The sequence below is a fragment of the Zootoca vivipara genome, chromosome 12 (genome assembly GCF_963506605.1).
Source record: "Zootoca vivipara chromosome 12, rZooViv1.1, whole genome shotgun sequence".
NCBI lineage: Eukaryota > Metazoa > Chordata > Lepidosauria > Squamata > Lacertidae > Zootoca > Zootoca vivipara.
The window spans coordinates 14737558-14758472 of record NC_083287.1 but is presented as its reverse complement, the minus strand read 5'-3'; the positions used below and the strand labels follow the sequence as shown (position 1 = coordinate 14758472).

The 20915-nt window shown below is 45.0% G+C and overlaps 1 protein-coding gene across 1 annotated transcript in view; it reads right to left on the bottom strand.

The window, feature by feature from the left end:
* The window catches only part of TRIM71 (tripartite motif containing 71), a 49805-nt gene extending 30838 nt beyond the window's left edge, over positions 1 to 18967 (bottom strand). The window contains exon 1 of the mRNA XM_035129654.2: positions 18047 to 18967. Coding sequence (XP_034985545.1) covers positions 18047 to 18967 — 921 coding nt within the window. The remainder of the gene's footprint in view (positions 1 to 18046) is intronic.
* Positions 18968 to 20915: the final 1948 nt, after the last annotated feature.

Here is a 20915-nt window from a genome sequence, read left to right as displayed (position 1 = left end):
ATTAAATTTGTTAACTTTGAATTTGTGAATAAAATATATTGATAATTATCTTATCACTGGTATGCTGGAGCTTTTACAAAATACACACAAGCTGAATTTGCTGGTAGACTACTGGAACTGTGGAAGTGGGGCATCACTGCTAGTTCAGCATCAAGAGACGTCGAGTTCTGAAGCTATGAACTTCATATGTTGAGTTCCACTTTGTACAATATATGACCTATATGCAGCAGGTTGCCTGAACTGAGCTCAAAACAGATCAAGCTAGAATACTGTTATTCAAAATGCCTTCAGGGCCAGTTATACATTTCTCCCCTCTTACTAAGATAAAGCTCTTCAAATGGAAAATAATATCATGTGCAAATTTTCTTTAAAATCATGCTAGATTGCCACAATTTTCAAAGAGTTTAAACCCTCTGTGTCTTGCTAAACAGCAATGTTGTCTTATCAGCTTTGCCTCTTATCAAAAGCAACAGGCAGCATATCTTGGAGTCAACCGAGCAAAAACACAACTTTTAAAATACTGTACTGAGATGTTTAAGATGAGAATTATTCAATGCTGAAATTTAAGGGAAGCATCCTCCGAGAAGCAACTCAAACATTTGGCACACAAAAGGTGAGGCAGAGTGGCCAAAAAGTACTTCGCTACAAATATTTGAGGTAGACAATGAAGGGTCTTAAATAATTTCTCCGGTCCCCTCCGCAAAGGGAAAGCAGGCAGCAAGCCGGAGTACTAAACAACAATGATCAATGCAACAGCTAGAAAAGGGAGCAGAAGGTCAAAGGAAATGATTAATTCTGTGTAGATCATCAACAGGATGGGTCCTGGAGTGGCTCACAACACCCAACTACCCTAATAAGTGCATCTGTTGACCGTCTTGGGAATACAAGACTGTGTAAGAGAGGACTCTTCTCCCCCCCCCCAGCCTATACTCACTCACGAGGGCCATGTCCCAAAAGTAAAACATTCCAGAATTAGGTCTTACAATTTAACCAACATCAGTACTCATTCGTTATGATAATTCTTGAACTCATGGAGCCCATCTTATCCTATTTGCTCTCTCATTTTGCACTCCTGAACTTCTAACATTAAAATAACATGCCCTTGCTTTTCACAGCTTCTTGTTTGAATATCCATTGCGGAGTGGAGAGTCAGACTGTGCTGGCCCTGAAAGTTCCATTTTTTTACCCCAAAGATTTCTAATGTCTAATGTTGGGTGTGGTCTCTCTTCTGTTGCCCATTTTCTTAGAGATCCACATACAGGAATACCTCGGGTTACAGATGCTTCAGGTTGTGTTTTTTCAGGTTGCGTCCCACACCAAACCCGAAAGTACCCAAACGGGTTACTTCCAGGTTTCGGCGCTCGCACATGTGCAAAAACACTAAATTGCGCTTTGCACATAAGCACCGAATCACAACCCATGCGCGCAGACGTGGTGCTGCGGGTTGCAAACGTGCCTCCCGCCCGGATCACGTTCGCAACCCGAGCGCCCACTGTATACTGCTATACACTGTCATTATTGTACGTTGTTGGGTTTTGGAGTGGGGAGATTTAAAAAGCACACACAACTGGATCAATCTAAGAATGTCACCTGACTTCTCCAAACAATGTAATGAAGCATAATCTTGAATACCAATAGCCTATGTTATATGTCCTTAAGATTTCTCTAGTATCTAGCAATTCTTAATCTAGCTTCAGATAACATGAATGCAGTTCTTAGCACAGAGATCTGCAGCTTTCCAAAACACTTTTTGGGGGACAAATCTGAAGTTGGATTTATTGCTTTTGTTTTATCAGCACTCATTCCTCAGTAAAGCAAAACACCTATGTTCTACTTGTAACCACTACTTCCATAGTGTAGTCAAATTTGCTTATGATTTAGCCACTGTATGGCTCTGCTGTTAACTAAAGCAGGGGTTCCCAACAAAATTTTCTCGAGGACCCCTCATCGAGCCGCTATTGTGACAAGGACCCCCATTAATTCCTAATCCTAAAATTAAAAAGTGGGAGCCAAATTAAGAGTCTTTTTATATTTTATATTTATATGTTTTTTACAGTTACAACAGTAACTGTAAACCATCAGTATACAGTTAGTTTTAATTTTTAGTTTTAATTTTCAGTTCTTAATGAGATGAGTTAAATCTGTCCTTTGAGTCCATTATTTCTGAAATATTAGGTTCCAAACTTGAAACTTTCACTCTGAAATCCGACCCCATGTCGAGCCGATTCCTATATTTGTTTTTCATGAAACACATGGAAGAAAATGCTTGCTCATATTATATGTGGTTGCAAATGGAAGGATCTTTTTCATTGCCTTATCTCCAAGTTTCTTGTAGTCCTTGCGGCATACAGCAGAACTACTGCCAAAACAAAAAATCTGTTATCATACGAAATATATTTAATATATTTTTTATTCTAATAGCATCTTGCGGACCCCTCTGGCATAGCTCGCGGACCCCTGGGGGTCCCCGGACCACCTGTTGGGAACCACTGAACTAAAGGTATCTTGACCCATGGCAACTCTTAGCGAATACCTCGGTTTATGAACACAATTGGTTCCGGAAGTCTGTTCATAAACTGAAGCGTTCATAAGCTGAAGCGAACTTTCCCATTGAAATTAATGGAAAGTGAATTAATCCGTTCCAGATGGGTCCGCGGTGTTCGTAAACCGAAAATTTGTAAACCGAGGTGTTCATAATCCGAGGTTCCACTGTAATGGTTTGCCTAGCAACCAACCCTACAAGAAAAAAAAAGATGTAAAAACTGAGAACTTCTACAGGTAAAAAAAAGGGGGGGGAGGAAGGACAAATTACTTTTTGGTTGGTTATGTTCTGCATTATTAACATAAACAATGAAATCATACCAATCTCCACCCCACCCCCACGACTTATAAATGGCTGTGGATAATACAAAAAAAAAATTAGAAATACACGCAGAGCTTCATGAACTAATGTTTTCTGGAAATGCCACTCATCTCCCTGGAAATTAAGGGATAATCCATGTCAATGGGTTGTTTTATAGCCTTACTATAATTTCTATTATATTTAAAAAAATCAGTAATGTATTACTGATGTCTCTGGCTCCCCTCTTTGTCTCTGCTTCAATATTTCATGCCCATTTCCTGTGATGGTTTTGTTCCACACTTGATTCTACATTTTTAATTTGTAAAAAAAAGTAGCAATAATTGTTTCCTGAGTTTTATCCAAAGCAACCTCCTAACTCAGAATGTTTAGCAAAGGGCCAATTCATGTGTGAACTGTCATGCAAGTGGCCAGGTGTTTATTTAATTTTTAAGCCATGTGCATCTGAATACATGGGCACCCTGAATTCTAAGGGTGCCAGAAGCATCCTTGGTTGGGATGCAGGAAGAGCTACAGGAAGAGGCCTTCTCTGTGGCTGTGCCCAAACGCTGGAATTCCCTTCACCTGAAAGCTTGTTTGGCACCCTCTCGACCTTCCATTGTCTGAACAAGATATTTTTGTTGCAGCAGACATTGGGCCTGTTGAGCTGAGTAGTTTTTTAATAGGCCAATTTCCTGCTTAGGTGTTTTATAAGCATCTCTGCGGCTGTTGAAAGCTTTACAGTAGCAATTTTTGATGCTATTTTTGAAATAGAATAAGAGACCCCTCGAAAGCACGCTCAAGAGTTGTTATCACTACTGAAACTGACGACTAATGAAGATGGTACATATGAACCATTTTGTAGAACGTGGGGAGTTGTGACAACATCTGTCGGTTTAAAATTTAAAAACATAACAAATATACCATGTAGCATTCAATACGATTACTGGATTGAAGACAGTTGCTAAATTAGTGTTTGTACAAGTTTCCTATAAAATATTTAATACGGATCGTTACAATGTGTGTATTCATGTATGAAACAGTTGTGTATATTTGTAGTATGGCAAGTATTTTTAAAGTTTTCCTTTGTGTTTTTGGTGAAAATTTGTGTTAAGCCACCATGAGCCTTCTGGCCCCAATGGAAGGGTGGAGAGGTTTTCTAAATAAATGGTCATGCAGAGAAACAGTGTTAACCATTGGTGTTCAGAGACGCTGCCATTTCTGTGATCGTGGCTATACATGACATATGGTCATGTACCCATATACAGTACACAATAATATTGGCCCCAGCATTATCTTTGAGTAGATCCCAACCATTTTTAACTGATTGGGAAAAGCTAAAAATTGGCACATGCGTGGTTCTATTTAATAGAAAAGTCAGTAAAACATTTGGACTGCTTCCTAACAGAGGCCAGAACTCCAGTAAAAAGCAAGGTAAGCCACAGTGGGACACAATAGTGTGTTGTGGGAATTCACTGTATTCCTCACACCAGAGTCTTGGGAGGGAGCTTTAGTAGCTACCAGAAACATGCAATTTTGCTCCCAGAAGGCTGGTGATTTTTACTGGAGCATAATGAAAGCCAGTTTAAGTGTATTATCACTGCATCCAACCATGCACCACCAAATAAGCTTATCCTGAAGTGTAGTTTAGAGACATTTTTTAAGTTTCCTAAATAAATGCTTATACACACAGTCTACCGTTAGAAAACGCAGACCTTTCTGAAGAGCTTACTTCTTCATGTCAACACACATGGCTAACATTGACTAAAAGGCAACAAAAACTTCTTTAAAAATGATCCCAAATTGCTTCTCTTCTTCAGACAGCCAAGTAGGCAAGATCAGGTCTGTATTCACAGAGTGATGAGGAAGTACCTGTATGTTGCATTCCCAGTTAGAAGCTGGTATCAAAAATAATAAAGGCTCATAAATATCTGAACTTAATCAGTTTGAGTTTGCATAATCTTCGCAGTAAATGCAAAGGGGGGGTGGGAATAATCATCCAGTCAGCTGAGTCGCCTTCTCAAGCAAGCACGCCAGAACTCAAGTCTACAGGTCTCAAACTGTCAATACTTGTTAATGCTATCAATTTGTTCCCTTTTGGGGGGGGCAGAGGGGAGAAAACCAGCCTATGTACTTCTAGGAGAAGGATAATTAACTTTTAAATCTAATGTAAGCAAGATCAGCATTTGCTTCAAAAGACACGTGTGAGAGAAAATAGGTGGTGTCCTTCACAGACTACTTGAAGGGAAGGTGGTATCTCCCAATAAGCCCAATCAATGGCGTTCTATCCCAGGCATTTATATTGGTCATTTCCCGCTTGTACTATATCGGTGTAAACCTGGAATTTCTTGTGTGCTTGTAAAAAGGCACAAGAACCATTGTAGAGAGCAGTAGGGTTTCAAGTTGCCCCCTTATAAGAGGCTCCATTATCTTACTACAGTGGTACCTCAGTTTACAAACATAATTGGTTCCGGAAGTCTGAAGTGTACTTAACCTGAAACGAACTTTCCCATTGAAAGTAATGGAAAGTGTATTAATCCATTCCAGACGGTCCGTGGCGTACTTAAACTGAAGCATACTTAACCTGAAGTAAACTTTCCCATTGAAAGTAATGGAAACTGGATTAATCTGTTCCAGACAGGTCCGCGGAGTACTTAAACTGAAAATACTCAAACCGAGGTGTACTTAAACCAAGGTATGGCTGTACGTAAAAAGTTTCCTAAATAGTGCAATAACCGAATTTGGGAACCTGCCAGGCCCACAACAGCCTAACAAAGACTGCATTAGCCATTGGGAAAGCAGCATTCACTGTTCTTAATATGGAGTGTTGGAGATCAGGGACAGGATGGGAGGAGCCAAAAGCCATTAGAAGCCAAGATCAGGAAGCCAACACACCAAAGTTCACCTCCTCAAATATTCATCTCCATTCCAAGATGAAGTTGAGGAGAAGAGACCTTCAGGTTAATCAACAAATCTGCAACAACACAGAAAAGACAAAGAGGAGGATTCAGTCCAGGAGATGCTGCCAGCACACACTTCTCTAAAATAGTGTTTATTGGTTGAGCGATGGGCAGCCTCAGCACTAACGCAACTTTCATTGAAAGGGTCTCTCCTCTTTCCTACATGAAAGCTTTGATAACAGGGAGGAAATGCATCTCCACCTATTTGGATTTTTCACACAGTCCACAGAGGGCAACAGAACCAAATCCACTTCCTTCCCCCTTAGGCTTGAGTGGCAAAGTACATGCTCAATGACAGACTTCACCTGGTAGGGCTGGAAAATGTCCCATCTGAAACTTTTTCAAAGTTTCTGGCACAGAATATTCTTCTGACTGAATTGCTTCTACAAGAGAAGCACCCATTGCACATTACTGAACATTTTGGTGGTGGTTGCCAACACAAAACTGATTGGCACAGTGTCTTTCATTTTAGCACAATATTGACAAAGGGTCCCACTCTAGAAATGCAATGCTCCCGATATACAGATATTTTAATGGAATGATACTTTGCATGATGAAAGATACTTTTTATTGGTTTTTCTATTCCTCGCCCTATGTTAAAAGTTAGAAACCTTACCATCTGCTAAGGTCAAATAAGCAACCTACAGAAGGACTGGGGGTGGGGAGGGAAATCTAATCAGCATGTGCAAGCTTAGAATTAGAATTGGTTCTACCAGAGCTACATACATCTAGCTCATGGGTAGGCATACTAAGGCCCGGGGGCCAGATCCAGCCCAATCACCTTCTAAATCCGGCCCGTGGACAGGAGTGGCAGACAAAAATGACTGACTATGCAGAGTTAGCTAAGTTGACCTGCGGGATCCGAAACCAGGGAGAGACAAGGTTCCAAAAGGAATGGAGTAAATTCGTGGACTATATGGAGAACAACTGTAGAAGTTTAAAGACACTTGCAGGACTGAAATAAATCCTACGAACTGACTTTAAGTAGATGAACTAAAAGGAACTGCGAGATAAGAGTGGGAAAGAAAACCGAATGATGGGAGGGAGTGAAGTCAAAGCTCGGCAGAGCAAGAGAAGTAGAATAGGTGAATAGAAGATAAAATGGAAAAATTCTTTTTTGTTGTTTGTGATTGTGTTTGTTGTTTTTTGTTGTTGTTGAATGTTGTTTATTTGGAAAACTTAATAAAAAGTATCTTTTTTAAAAAAAAAATCGGCCCGTGGACGGTCTGGGAACCAGCATGTTTTTACATGAGTAGAATGTGTCCTTTTATTTAAAATGCATCTCTGGGTTGTTTGTGGGACCTGCCTGATGTTTTTACATGAGTAGAATGTGTGCTTTTGCATCTCTGGGTTACTTGTGGGGCACAGGAATTCATTCATTTCCCCCCCCCCCAAAAAAATTGTCCGCCCCCCAAAGGTCTGAGGGACAGTGGACCGGCCACCTGCTGAAAAAGTTTGCTGACCCCTGATCTAGATCAATGTTTCCTTCTTCTCCTGTTCTACTCCCTAAGAAGAACTATAGCTTTTTTATCTTTCGCCCCACCCCCACCTCAAAAATCACATGGGCAACATAACTGGATGCATTTGACAACCACTGGTATTCATCATTGCCACTACTTAACTTTCTAAGGAAATGCAGCTTCCGGGTTTCCACTTAGCACACCGTTAAGATGGCAGACATTTAGATTATGGAAGTATACACAAGATACCAAGGTGACACAGCAGCAAACTTATTCACAATTTCAAGCTGTTTGTTTGTTTGTTTGTTTAGGAACTAAGCTCTCTTGTCATGTCTTAAGTCTAGTGTTGCATGAGGCAGGATCAGAATACAGTACAAGTTAACATTAAAGCCAGCTACACATCAAAAGTTGCAGGGACCTGGGAGCCAACCCATGGCAATACTTGTTTTAGTGCAATTAGCCAGTCCATTCATAAGTTTAAAAGGTCACAAGAGCTCTGGTCCAAGCAGATATATACATTCCAGGAAGTACACGGAGAGGAGAGTTTCCATTGTTTTAAAAAACACAGAGAGAGAACTCACTTCTGTTTCTCATTTTTAAGGAAAGGCTAGAACAGTGTTTCTCAACCTTTTTTGGGCCAAGGCACACTTGTTCCACGAAAAAAATCACGAGGCACACCACCATTAAAAAAGTTAAAAAATTTAACTGTGCCGCCCTATATTGACTATATAATTATGACTGTAAGAAACACTTGCCAATTGCTGTGTTGGTTGCAATCTCCTGTAATAAGGCTTCACAAACCGCTGATTTCTCTGCCAGCACAATCCTTTGCTCAGCAAGTTTCAGGTTGAGCTCATCCAGCCAGCTTCTTTAAGTTTGTCTAAATTTTAGTTTAGTTTGTCTAAATTTTGCCGCGACGTGCGGCGACGAGAAGGGCGATTTGCATTGTCACGTGCCTGGCGGCCGCCAATACATAAACGCTAACCCACCGGAAAGGAAGCCGGCCGGGTCACGACGCGGGCGCTCGCCCCGCGTCGTGACCCGGCCGGCTTCCTTTCCAGCGGGTCAGTATTGAGTATTGGCGGCCGCCAGGCACATGACAATGCAAATCGCCCTTCTCGTCGCCGCACGTCGCGGCACACCAGCCAGCGTCTCGCAGCACACTAGTGTGCCGCGGAACAGCGGTTGAGAAACGCTGGGCTAGAAGAACGAAAATCCATGTCATCCTGAGAGTACAAATGTATCTCATCATGCTGGCTTCTGGAGTACAGCATTTCCTCCACTTTTCTCAAGAACTGGACACACAACAGGGTTTTTTGCACAAGGTATTTGATGAAGTGCATGGAACACAGCTGAAATTGATATCTGACACAGATAAAATTAATCAGGTTCCAAAACCAAGCAATACACAATATTTTGCCCTAATTTCTGCTGCCATCAGGACTTTTATATGTTTTTGACCAACTGCTCCTTTATACCTTAGAAAACATGCCAGCTTTTTTACCTCAGGAATAGGCGCTGTGGGTTAAACCACAGAGTCTAGGGCTTGCTGATCAGAAGGTCAGCGGTTCGAATCCCTGCAACGGGGGGTGCTCCCGTTGTTCGGTCCCAGCTCCTGCCCACCTAGCAGTTCGAAAGCACATCAAAGTGCAAGTAGATAATAGGGACCGCTCCAGTGGGAAGGTAAACGGTGTTTCCGTGTGCTGCTCTGGTTCACCAGAAGCAGCTTTGTCATGCTGGCCACATGACCCGGAAGCTGTCTGCGGACAAACGCCAGCTCCCTCGGCCTATAGAGCGAGATGAGCGCCGCAACCCCAGAGTCGGACACGACTGGACCTGATGGTCAGGGGCCCATTTACGGCCTTAAGACCTAATGCATATATGGGACCTATGAGAGCCTGGCCATCTGAAAAATATTGGGAGATCACACTGCAATCTAAAGCAACACAATGAAGAGGATGGGGGAAGCAAAAGAAGAAAAAGTGGCATATAGCCAAGACTAACAGAGCATCCCACAATAAAAATGATACTAACTCATTTCCAATACAGTCGTACCTTGGAAGTCGAATGAAATCTGTTCCGGAAGTCCATTCGACTTCCAAAATGTTCAGAAACCAAGCATGGCTTCTGATTGGCTGCAGGAGCTTCCTGCAGCCAATCCTAAGCTGTGGAAACCCTGTTGGATGTTTAGCTTCCAAAAAATAGTTTGCAAACCAGAATAGTCAGGGTTTGCGACGTTCGGGAGCCAAAACGTTCAAGCACCAAGTTGTTTGAAAACCAAGGTACGACTAGCACAATGGGCCATGTTCAAATGAGATCCCAGGGCTGGTCCTACGGCCAGACTGGGTGGCGCAGGGTGCCACGGCGCCCGCCCGCCAGGGGGCGCATCGCAGCTGCGCCCGCCCGCCACCCGCTCTTCTGTGCAGTAGCGCCCTAGGCAGTAGCGCTGTGCGCTGAGCCAGCCTGCCCGTGCGCAGCAGCGCCCTCAACAGCCACGCCTGCCCACCCACACATCGCGCTGGGAAACGGGGTAGGGGGGGCCCGGAGGGATCTGTCGCACCACGGCGCCAGAGGTGCTTAAGACAGCCCTGTGAGATCCCCTTCTAGACGGCCCTTCAGATCCCCTGCTAGACAGCAAACTTCCTAGCACACATCTTTGAAAATACACCCTTCTCCTTCATGCAGCCTACTCCATTTCACCCAGAAAGCTGTGACATTATTTACAGCTGCCTCTTCCCCACCACTCTAGGACCAAGAAGAGGTGGCAGAAATGCTACCAACTTTGCCTCTTTCACACTAAAAACACCATTTATATGCAGAACCTGCAAAATATTCTCTTGGCACAGCCTGGTGCTCTGGAGCCGTTTTGAACTATACTTCCATCAGCCCCAGCCAGCAAAACATATGTTAGCTGGGGGATGATGGGAGTTGTAGTCCAAAATAGCTAGGCGCCCACCAGGCTGCCCAAGGATATACAAGCAGTGTAAAGTTTTTAATCTTCTATTTCTCAGTTCAACCAACTTTTCTCCAGAAATCAAGTTCTGCATCCAATGTAGTACCACTCTAAAAAGAGGATTAAAAAGAGAGTATAAAGGAGAAATAGCATAACCTAGAGTTAAGAGGAAATATCACATGGGTATTAAATTCACAAAGGACACACCCTGGCTCCCCCTGCAAAAGAAAACATTTTTTGGAAAGGGTGCAAGTTTCCAGTGGGAAGATCCTTCCACTTTGTAATGTTATTGTTAGATGCCTTGATTATGCATTTGAAAGACAGGGTATAAATCTAAGCAATTTTTTTAAAATGTCCGTGAGGGATAAATCAACAGAGAAAGCATGAAAAGAAACAAGGCTTGGTGTGCATATTAAAAACCGACCCTGTGAATACAGGGCCAAAACTGGTTACTAGTTCCCAGTTACTAATCTGAAATAAAGCTAGGAGCACAGGAAAGTTAATTCACCTAAATAAATTTATGTATATGTCCCTGAACCCCAAAATAAGATTTGGTCTACATCATAGCTCCATGATACGGGGTAGGAACATGTAGACACAGGTTGCAGTTGCTTAATCAATTTGCTGATTAAGTTCCATTTTAAAACTTTCAGGCAAATAAGGAACTGGAAACCATGAGCCAACTTTAGCTACATGTTTGTCGCTGGAAGAAGCTCACTCAGCATCTGATTTACCAAGACAGATATGAGGCTTACTCTTTGAGCCCGAGGGAAATGTTTAACTCTCTCATTTTACACTCTATATAATCAAATTGTTACTTTTTCACTAGCTCTTGTCTTGATGCATGTGGATCTTGGGGTCAATTGCTATGAAAGCTGGCACCATGCAGTCTGTTGTTTACCTAAGAGACTTGCGTGTTTCTGGGGGGGGGGGGAGTTTGAACAATTCTTAAATTCTAGTGTCATGGTTTTATGGCAAGCTGTTTCAGGAAGCAACAGTACTGGGTAGGCATCCTTGCGATACAAGTTGACCAAAAATGAAGGAGGTGGCACAAGTTATCATAGCAAAACTGAAAAAATAAAAATACATGCCCTTGGATTCGAACTCTGCAAACGGTGCGCAACAAATTCTGCATGGGACTTCTGAGATGTGTGTGCCCAAAATAATGTGGAAACCGAGATTCAAAACAGGGCGACAGTAACTCCATCATAATAAATTATAATAATGATTTTTTTTATTTATACCCCGCCCTTCCCGGTTCAGAAACCCGGGCTCAGGGTGGCTAACAACAAATTTAAAACACTTAATTGTAATACAACATAAAAGCAGCATAAAATACAGTATAAAAGCATGAATTACAATAAAATTCAAAAATCAATTTGGGGGAAATCCATCCAATTAAACATTAGATAGTCACTAGGGCTAGCTGGCTAAATTAGTGCTACTTGGGCCAGCAAGGAGGCCAGGGGAGAATTAGCTGTGGGGTCCCAGAGCGGGTAATCTTCATAAAAAGGGGAGGGGGAAAAGAGAAGGGAAATAAAAGATCAGGCTGAGTTCAAATTAAAGGCCAGGTGGAATAGTCTTACAGGCCCGGGGGAAGAAGCTTAAATCCTGTAGGGCCCTAGTCTCATGCAACACTTCCATGAGAAAATATTGGAGGGTGGGTACAAGAGAGCAAGCTAGAAATAAATTTATTCCCCCTTCTTTGCCACCCTTCCTTCAACAAGGAAGGAAGAGAACAGGGGAGTATCTTTCCAGGGAACATCTCAGGTTTTTGTTTTGAGACAGAAACGCTGTCCTGCATAGACCCAAAGCTGTGTCAAATCTAGGTAAAAAGCATTTGAAGACACCACAACTAGACCGCATCTACAGATTAGCTAAGCCACTGTGCAAGAATGCTGCTTAAATAAACAACATTCTCCTCCTCCCTCTCCCCACCTTCACTGTTCAAGCTCCCTTTTAACTTACCCAAGGTAATCAGCACAACTTGAGATAAACATGTTTGTCCCTTGGATTAAAGGTATCCTGTTAAAGGATACTTATTCCTTACCCACTCGGCAAGCACAAAAATAGCTAGAAATGGAAAGACTGTGGAAAACAGTCACGCACTACAGACAGAAGCCCTAGCAGACTAGCCAGGCTTCCTTATTACAGTACAGTACATTTATATCCCATCCTTCCTCCAGTGACCTCTCTTCTCCCCACTATTTTATAGGTGGCGCTGTGGTTAAACCACTGAGCCTAGGGCTTGCTGATCAGAAGGTCGGCGGTTCGAATCACCCCGTTGCTTGGTCCCAGCTCCTGCCAACCTAGCAGTTCGAAAGCACGTCAAAGTGCAAGTAGATAAATAGGAACCGCTACAGCGGGAAGGTAAACGGCGTTTCCATGTGCTGCTCTGGTTTGCCAGAAGCGGCTTTCTCATGCTGGCCACATGACCTGGAAGCTGTACGCCGGCTCCCTCGGCCAATAATGCGAGATGAGCGCGCAGCCCCAGAGTCGGTCACGACTGGACCTAATGGTCAGGGGTCCCTTTACCTTTACCTTACATTTATATCCCATCCTTCCTCCAGTGACCTCTCTTCTCCCCACTATTTTATCCTTACAACAGAGGGAGAGAAATTAGAATGAGGGCAAATCAAGCACACCTGGACTAAGGTTGCCTGATGAGCTTCACAGCTGTGTGGACATTTGCACCTGGGTCATGCAGGTCCTAGTCCACCACTCTCTAGCCCAGGCATCCCCAAACTGCGGCCCTCCAGATGTTTTGGCCTACAACTCCCATGATCCCTAGCTAACAGGACCAGTGGTCAGGGATGATGGGAATTGTAGTCCAAAACATCTGGAGGGCCGAACTTTGGGGATGCCTGCTCTAGCCACTATACCACACACCCCTGTAAAGAAGAGTTGCAGAAGAGCAAACATTGTACAGAAACCAACAAAAGTCACAAACCTAGAGCATATGGAAAGTATTCCTGGTCCTTTTATGCTACTATCCATTTTTTGTTACCTTCTCTGACAGACTTACTAGGGAAGAAGCCTTCTAGAGACTTACATCTTGAGTAGACACTGATAAGAATTGCAGTGTTAAGTAAGGAATATTTCAAACTCAGGGATTTAGTTGTGGTATTTTGAAGAATTGCCTTGGCATGTTTGGGTTTCATTCTTCTCTATATTGCAAACTTAATGGCTGAATTCTGCAACACAATTGTTCAGTCTCCCAGATCAGGGACACCTTTCTCTTATTATTTTATGGGATGTACGTCAGACGCATTTGTAGAACAGGAAAATGCTTCCTTCCCCCACTGCTGTTTTGATTCCTCAAGTATTCCAGGTTTTAGCTCACTCCTATAGCTCTGGATAAGGAAAGTCCATCAGGACAAGCAAAGTATTTTAACTGATCAACGTGGCTCACCAAACACAGATCAAGCAATTTCTCTCTATGCCACTTGAAGACATGGCAACAAATGGTCAGGGTTAAGAATTGTCAGCTCCATGCAATAAACAGCTGCCAATGAACAGAAACTAAAAACTGGCTTCCACATGGCAGCTGTGATGGGAGCACTGGCCCATCATAGGTTGTTTGAACATTAGATGGGGAAGGCAAAGCTAAAAAATTAAAGGAAGAATGTTAATATCAGATTTGTATTGTGCTCCATATGCAGCACAGCACATTCAAATGTTTTTCCCCCCACTACACAGTTAAAACCTTCTTTTAAAAATAAAATTCTCTACATTTTTACCTGCAAAAATCTAACTGTATTTGTGGGTGGGTGAGCATACCCTTCAGAAAGTGTTTTAGGACTGCAACTTTAAAATATTACAGTGACAAGAGTTTACATCACTTATTCACCAATTATCTACTGCAATTATTCTAGACAAGGTGAATATACATCTGAAAATCCAGATATGAGACTTTTGCAGGAAGCAGGCAACAGAAACATGAACGCAAAGCAAGATGCAATGCAACTTTGTTTTTTCAGCATGCTACAAGATCTCAGTATCATTTGGAACCTAAGCTTCCAACTAAAGGTTCAGTTACAACTTCACATTCAAGAAACATGCCCAATGCAGCTATAGCAACAAGTATTTCCAGTTTCTTACTGTGTGCCCTTTTTAAGGTAAACCAGTTTAAACTATAACTTGAGAAGGAAGGTACTGAAAATATTTGCTGGGAAGAAGGGGAAGAAGACATCAACAACTATCAGCAGAAATATTCCGAATACTTACAGCAGTAAGGAATGCTATTCTTGGTTCAGCTTTGCAGGCTTAAAATTTTGCATTTAAGTGTTCCAAATGCCCTTCAGAGGCCCACAAAGAGACAGGAGTATTTGTTAAACATTAGAAAGCTCTGTGGGAGAACCAAGTGCTAATGAGGAGATTTTTGCATTTCCTCAAACCCTTCCTGAAAGCTCCCTAAACATTCCTTTTATTTACCAAATTCAAGCATTCTTTCTCCTTTTTTTTCTAAATAACCACACATAGATATGGTAAAAGGTCACCCAGTTTCTTGGTATGAACAGAGCTTGACTACTGTAATGCTCTGCTAAGAACCAGTCCTTCTTAAAATACATTTGGGGGGGGGGGTTAAGCCTAAATAGTGCATGTACATAGCAATAACCAAGGGGAAACTTTGCCCACTCAGTCCTCAAGTCATGACTCTTATCTCCAAAATAGTCAGGACCAGCTAAGAACTTTGCTGGGAAGCAAGCTATCTTCTTAACAATGAAGCCAATGGAAAATTCCACTGTGGCACTACCGCCAAGAGGAATGTCGCAATGAGGAATGTCGGCTCACAAATTGAACTTCCAGTTCATGCAGTTGCTACTAGATTTTATTATTTGGCGATCAGAGTACCTAGTTAATTGCTACAGTAACTAATTTATTAGAATATAGATTTATGCCAAGTACGATTCTGTTCTTTTAAATAAATAAATAAATGCTAGTACTTTGAAAAATTGCACTAAATTGAGATTATCAATGTGCTGCAGCCTTTTAGTTATACTTTTAATGCAATGTGATTATATGCTATCATTGTTTACAGCGTACAGGTGTAGTTTTAAAGCATTATAAAAATAAACTTAAAGCAATTTGCTCTTGCTTTCTTATTGTTTCTACACTGTCCCAACTCTTTCTATTTTATGTTATGTGACTAATGGGAAGCTTGCCAGAATTCAAATTTAAGGGCATTTGGGTCTAACTTTTGGTTTAAATGATTAGTTTATTAGGAGTGCAAATCTAAACGTTATTTTTTCCCTTTCATTTAATTAAGTGTTTGATCCTTCTAACGAAAAGTTTCTTTATTAGCAGCATAAAAGTCTCATCTCACTAAATATAGAAACTTCCAAAACAGCAGCCTGTTACTGGGTGCTTTTCGACATCAGAAGTGAGAACTTGGGCACTCTAGACAGCATATATTTTTTATAATAGGAAATTGATTTTAGGTATTATCCAATGCTTAAGGTTTAGGAGACAGCAAGCTCAAAAGCACCTCTCCTGTTATGCAACAATCTCAGGATCAGCAGCTCATTTCATTTTCATGTTTCCTTCCCAATCAAATAAACTCTACAATAGACAACAGTGACAGGAATATTTTTGGAAACTGAACACTCTATAAGTAGCATGATTATTATTTTTGATGGGGGGACTGCAACACAACATACACATCAAAAGAAACTCACATGAAAGTAAGTAAAGTTGAAACAGTGAAGATTCTTGTTTAAAAAGGAAAAAGAGCAAAAGTAAATCAGCATATGAGAGAGAGAGAGAGAGAGAGAGAGAGAGAGAGAGAGAGAGAGAGAGAGAGACAGACTGGGCTTCAAAGCCATCTTGAAACCACATCCTCTGACCATGTAAGCCTTTGTCTATCCCACATGTGCAAGCTCTAGCTGTTACTCAGCAGTGAGAGAAACTTTACATATGCTCAGAGGCATTTGGTTCCATAGGTCAGCCTTGGGTCATATTACACCCTGGCAAACTTCTAGAAGCTACACATTTGTAGATTTACTTGCATGCCACAGTCCTCCACAAAATTCACAAGATAAGAGATGGTGACCCTTAATTCCTATTTCCATAGCGGGACTTGTAGCATTTTCATTTTAAAAACCCACAGTCTAAACTGGCAAAGTTAAGTAATCTGCTCATGTAAACCACTATTTTCAAGAAAACAAATGAGGAAGGGAATCCTGAAGGAGCCAGTTTCAGTCCATCTCAGGAGACAGTCCTGCAGTGCTGGGAAGAGACATCGAAGTCACAAAAAGGAACTTGCAACAAAGTGAAAAAACACATCCTGTTTGCAGGCTTCAATTGTCTGCTCTCGCACTTGATTCTTATTTCAGTACTGTGTGTTAAACTTGTTAAATTCATGCCCCCCCCCAACCAGAACACACACATCACTTGTACTTCAGCATCCCGGGAAGTTTTGCTCTTAAGAGCTCTGAACCATCCTCTCTTGCCTGCAGCACATGCCCGCCCCCCCCCCAGCTCTACTGCTTTGTACAGCATTATGGAGATTTACTCCAGTTAAGCGTGGACAGCTCCACGTGAACAAAGCATGCAAGACGCAAGAACAGGGAAGTAAAGGGCTGGAAGCAGCAAGCACACCATGTAGGTGTAAAAAGGGGGAGAATTAAAGGAAATTAAGGTTGCCAGATGTCCTGGAAAGGAAGGGCCCTCGGGGAGGAACTTGACAGCCCTTTTTGGGGGGGGGGACCCATTTCAGAACAGCTACAGTACAATATTATGAGGAATAAATGAAGCTATACAATAAGGGGAATTGCCAAATGCACGAAAAAATATAAATTTCCTGCAAAAGACAAGTGGAACATGTAAGAACGGCTATAAATTCTTAACAGAACAACAATTTGCACAGGAGGGACCCCTTATTTCACAGCATTCCTCTTGAGGTTCTTATGGGCAGATTCAAAAACAATTCCAATTAACACAAATAGGTTACACCTTAGCATCTTTGAACCACCTTCCTGGAAATCACAAAGCAGATCAGAGGGAACAAACAGTAGCCTACAGTGGAGTATTTGTCTCCTTAGATTTTCTCAGTGCACACTTGTGAACAAAATCCGGGTAAATGGTAAATACAGAAGCAGGGTCCTATATAGTAATAGCTGTGAATTTAAGCCATGCAACCTAGTGCTGTTAACCAGCAAAACCAAAACGGTGCTCAAATATACATGCCTCTTCTGTAGGTGCTCTTTAATTCAGATCGCTCCACCCAGGATGGAAAGAGCACAGCCCCACATGATCTAAGCAAAGAGTAACACGTTTCCACGTTGCATTATCTTCCTTTAAAAATAAAAAGCCCTCAAAAAAACAACCACCCCAGAACAAAGCAAGCAGCCATTTGAAGTTGATTTGGGGCAGGACTCCAGAGGGGGTTCTCAGATCAAGAAGCTGAATACTCGTAGTTCAGAGACTTTATTACTTAATTTAACCCAATAAGGTTAATGCAATCTGTTCTCTATCCAGTGCAACTTACAAACTCCCAAACATCAGGGCAGGCGAGGCCAGTTTGCAGGATCCCCTTGAGCCCCGGCCCCTCTCTCCCTGTTGAACTTCAGAGGCGGTTCAACATCACTCCCACAAGACGCAAGGCGATTCGGATCAAGGCACAGGAGCCAACTCTTAGGGTCCCCCCAATAAAATATTTGAGGGTGCCAACCTTCCCCCCCAAAAGTTCATATACACTGCCATTCAAGTGGTGCGAGTGCGCCACGTCTTGGGATCGATTAGGCGAGGCGAGGATTCCCTTCCCCCTCCCCCAAATGCTCGATTCCAGTTGAGAACCCTGATTCGGATCAACGAGTCAAGGGGAGCCACTCACCTCGTCGTCGTGGTGCTGGCAGTAGTTGACCCGGTCCGAGAAGACGGAGGAGAGGATGGTGTAAGACGCGGCGGAGTAGGGCTGGCTGAGGGCGAGCTGCGCGGCCGCCGAGGCGGGCCCGGCGCCGGTGGAGGCGGGCGGCCCCGGGCCGAAGCGCTCGATGAAGTGGTCCTTGGTGAGGCGGACGCGCTGGTGGGCGCGCACGCAGTTGTCGCACAGGTGCTCTTGGCAGTCGAGGCAGCGCGAGCTGGCGGCGTTGCCTTCGTCGCACGAGCTGCAGCGAGGCTCGCCCTGGCGGCTGTGCGGCCGTCGGAGTAGCAGCGACGAGCCTCCGCCTCCCGACGACGCCGAGCCGGCCACGGAGCCCGGCGACGAGCCGCCGCCGGCCGAGGCGCGGTGTTGCTGTTGCTGCGCCGGTTGCTGTCGAGGGTGGTGGTGGTGCCGGTTGTTGGTGCTGCTGTTGCTCCCTCCGCCTCCCCCCGGTGCACCGGGGCGCCCGTTGTTCTTCTGGTCCTCGGCGGCGGCCGCCACGACGACCACGTCGAGCAGGTTGCTGAGGAGGAAGTTGGACGAGGGCAGCGCGTCCATGCCCGACGGCTCCGAGATCACCACCTTCTGGTCGCAGATGGGGCAGCGCAGCTTGAGAGAGTCCCCCGCGGCAGGGTGGCGCTGCGCCTCCAGGCACTGGCGGCAGAAGGCGTGCAGGCAGGGCAGGACGTGCAGGCGCCTCGACGGGGCGCACGAGGAGGACGACGAAGACCCGCCGCCGCCGCCTCCTCCACCCCCTCCTCCTCCAGACGAGGTGGAAGTCTGCGAGGACGACGACGAGGTGGACGAATTGGACGAGACCGGAGCCGGCGAGCCGCACATCTCCTTGCACAGCGGGCAGATCTGGAAATCCGACTCGGGGAACGAAGCCATTGGGGATTGCGGGGGGAGGGAGGGTTAGGGGGAGGAGAGAAGGGGGAGGGGCACTGGGCTAGCAAGGAGGCAGCATGAACCCCGGCGAGCGGCGGAGACCCGCTTGGCGAGCCCCGGTGGGTGGCATCAAGGAGGCGCGGTGTGAGGGCGCTGCTCCGAGCTTCCTCCTTGCAGGCTTGGCGGGCCGGTTGCTCTGGCCTCTCCTCCCTCCTCGCTTTCCCGTCCGCCGCCCTCTTTTAAGCTCCTTCAGGGCCCGTGTCTCTCTCCCTGCCGCGCCCCGCGACTGGCTGCACGCTGCTGCGTCTTAAGCCGTTTCCGAGCCGCCGTCGCGCTTTCCTCCTTCCCTCGCGGCGCAGCGCTTCTAGGACGGCGGGGCGAGCGACCGAAGCTTTCCTGGTCTGGAAAGTGCATCGGCGCCCTCGCGTTGAAATCCAGCGCAGAGTGCACGTCGCCGGGAGATTATTCCTCCTCCTCCTCTTCCGACCAGGGAGAAAACAACAACTAAATAATGGGGAGGGGGAAGAAGTCTCTGAACCCAGAACCTCTTTCCGCCGGTCTCAGAAGATGGGGAGAGCTCGGCCGAGCGGGAGGGGGGGAAATATCGATGGAGAAGAGGAGGGAGGTCTTTGGGTTCACTTCTTTCTTGAGAGACTCCGGAAAAGGCGCAAGTTGTTGCCCAGGCAGGCTTCTCCGGCCCCGATCCTCGCACGCCGGCCCCGCCACCGCATGTCGAGAGAAGCTGGAAGGAGAGAGATGGCGATCCCGCTGGCGCAGCAGCTTCTGGGCAGGCGGGCTTCCCAAAAGAGAAATGGTGTGTGTGCGCGCACGCGCGCGCGAGGGGAGGGGTGGGGAGGTTGCGAATGAATGAATGAATGAAGTGGAGTGGAGCGCGCGATCTTACGCTAACGAGCTTGGCGTCTTGCTTTTGGTCCACGCCTTCCGCAGGTCTCAGGGGAGATCGGGCGATCGCATCGATCAGGTCCTCGCCTAAGATCTCCCGGGAAAAGAAAAAGAAAAACCAGCAACTGCCCACGAGGTCTCGCTCGGTCCTCTCGGGCGCACACGCTCTCAGACCGGCGAAAGCCTGGGAGAAGAGCAGCAGTAGCGGCAGGTCCCGGCCGGCCGGCCTGAATTATTCATGGGGGGCGTATTATATTCACTATCACTCGCGCAAATTGGAGCTGCGCTGCAATGCTATCCGAGTGGCCCACGCTCACCCAACAGGATCAACCCACCCCCTTCTTCCTCTCCTCTCTCGTGTGGTGTTGTTTTTTTACCCGCCCGAGCCTCGTCAGTGTCCAGGATCACCTTTCCTTTGTCACTGCGCCCCTTCGCGTGGTCTTCTGAGGGTGCGTGTGCTTAAAATCCTCTTAAAATGAATAAAAAATGGTGCTTTCTATCCTCAGAAACTCACGAAAACAGAAAGGGAGAGCCGGCAGCGGGTTTGAATTAGCAGCAGTTACGCATCAGCATGGAGGTCCCGCGAATGAAAGAGCGAATACATTTGGTTCCAACAGAGCCAGCGCGCTGGAGAATGGGTGGTTTCTCCCTCCTCCTGTGTTGTTCTGGCTTTTTTTATTATTTTTATTACAGTAGTAGTATTATCTCCACCACCCGGTGGATTTAGAGGAGCAACGTGGTTCTTGCCGGGCGCCGATCTGCTCGCATTCCTGGTCCGCCTCTTTCAGGATGCGTGTTATGGAAACTGATCCAGAGTTCGGAATCCTTTTAATCTCCAAAGGAGCGAACTCACTTCCGCCCGAACGCAGAGGGGGTGGCTAGAGGGAAAGGAGGAGGGGGGTCTCAAAAGCAAACAGGAAACATTAACCCTCTTACTACCGCTGCCTTTTGTGTGCTGCTGGCTCTTTCCAGGGCAAACGGGGAGGTTCTTGAAGCTTCTAGTAGCCAGACGTTGCTCCTCGACTGGAATAAAACTTGCCTTGCTTTA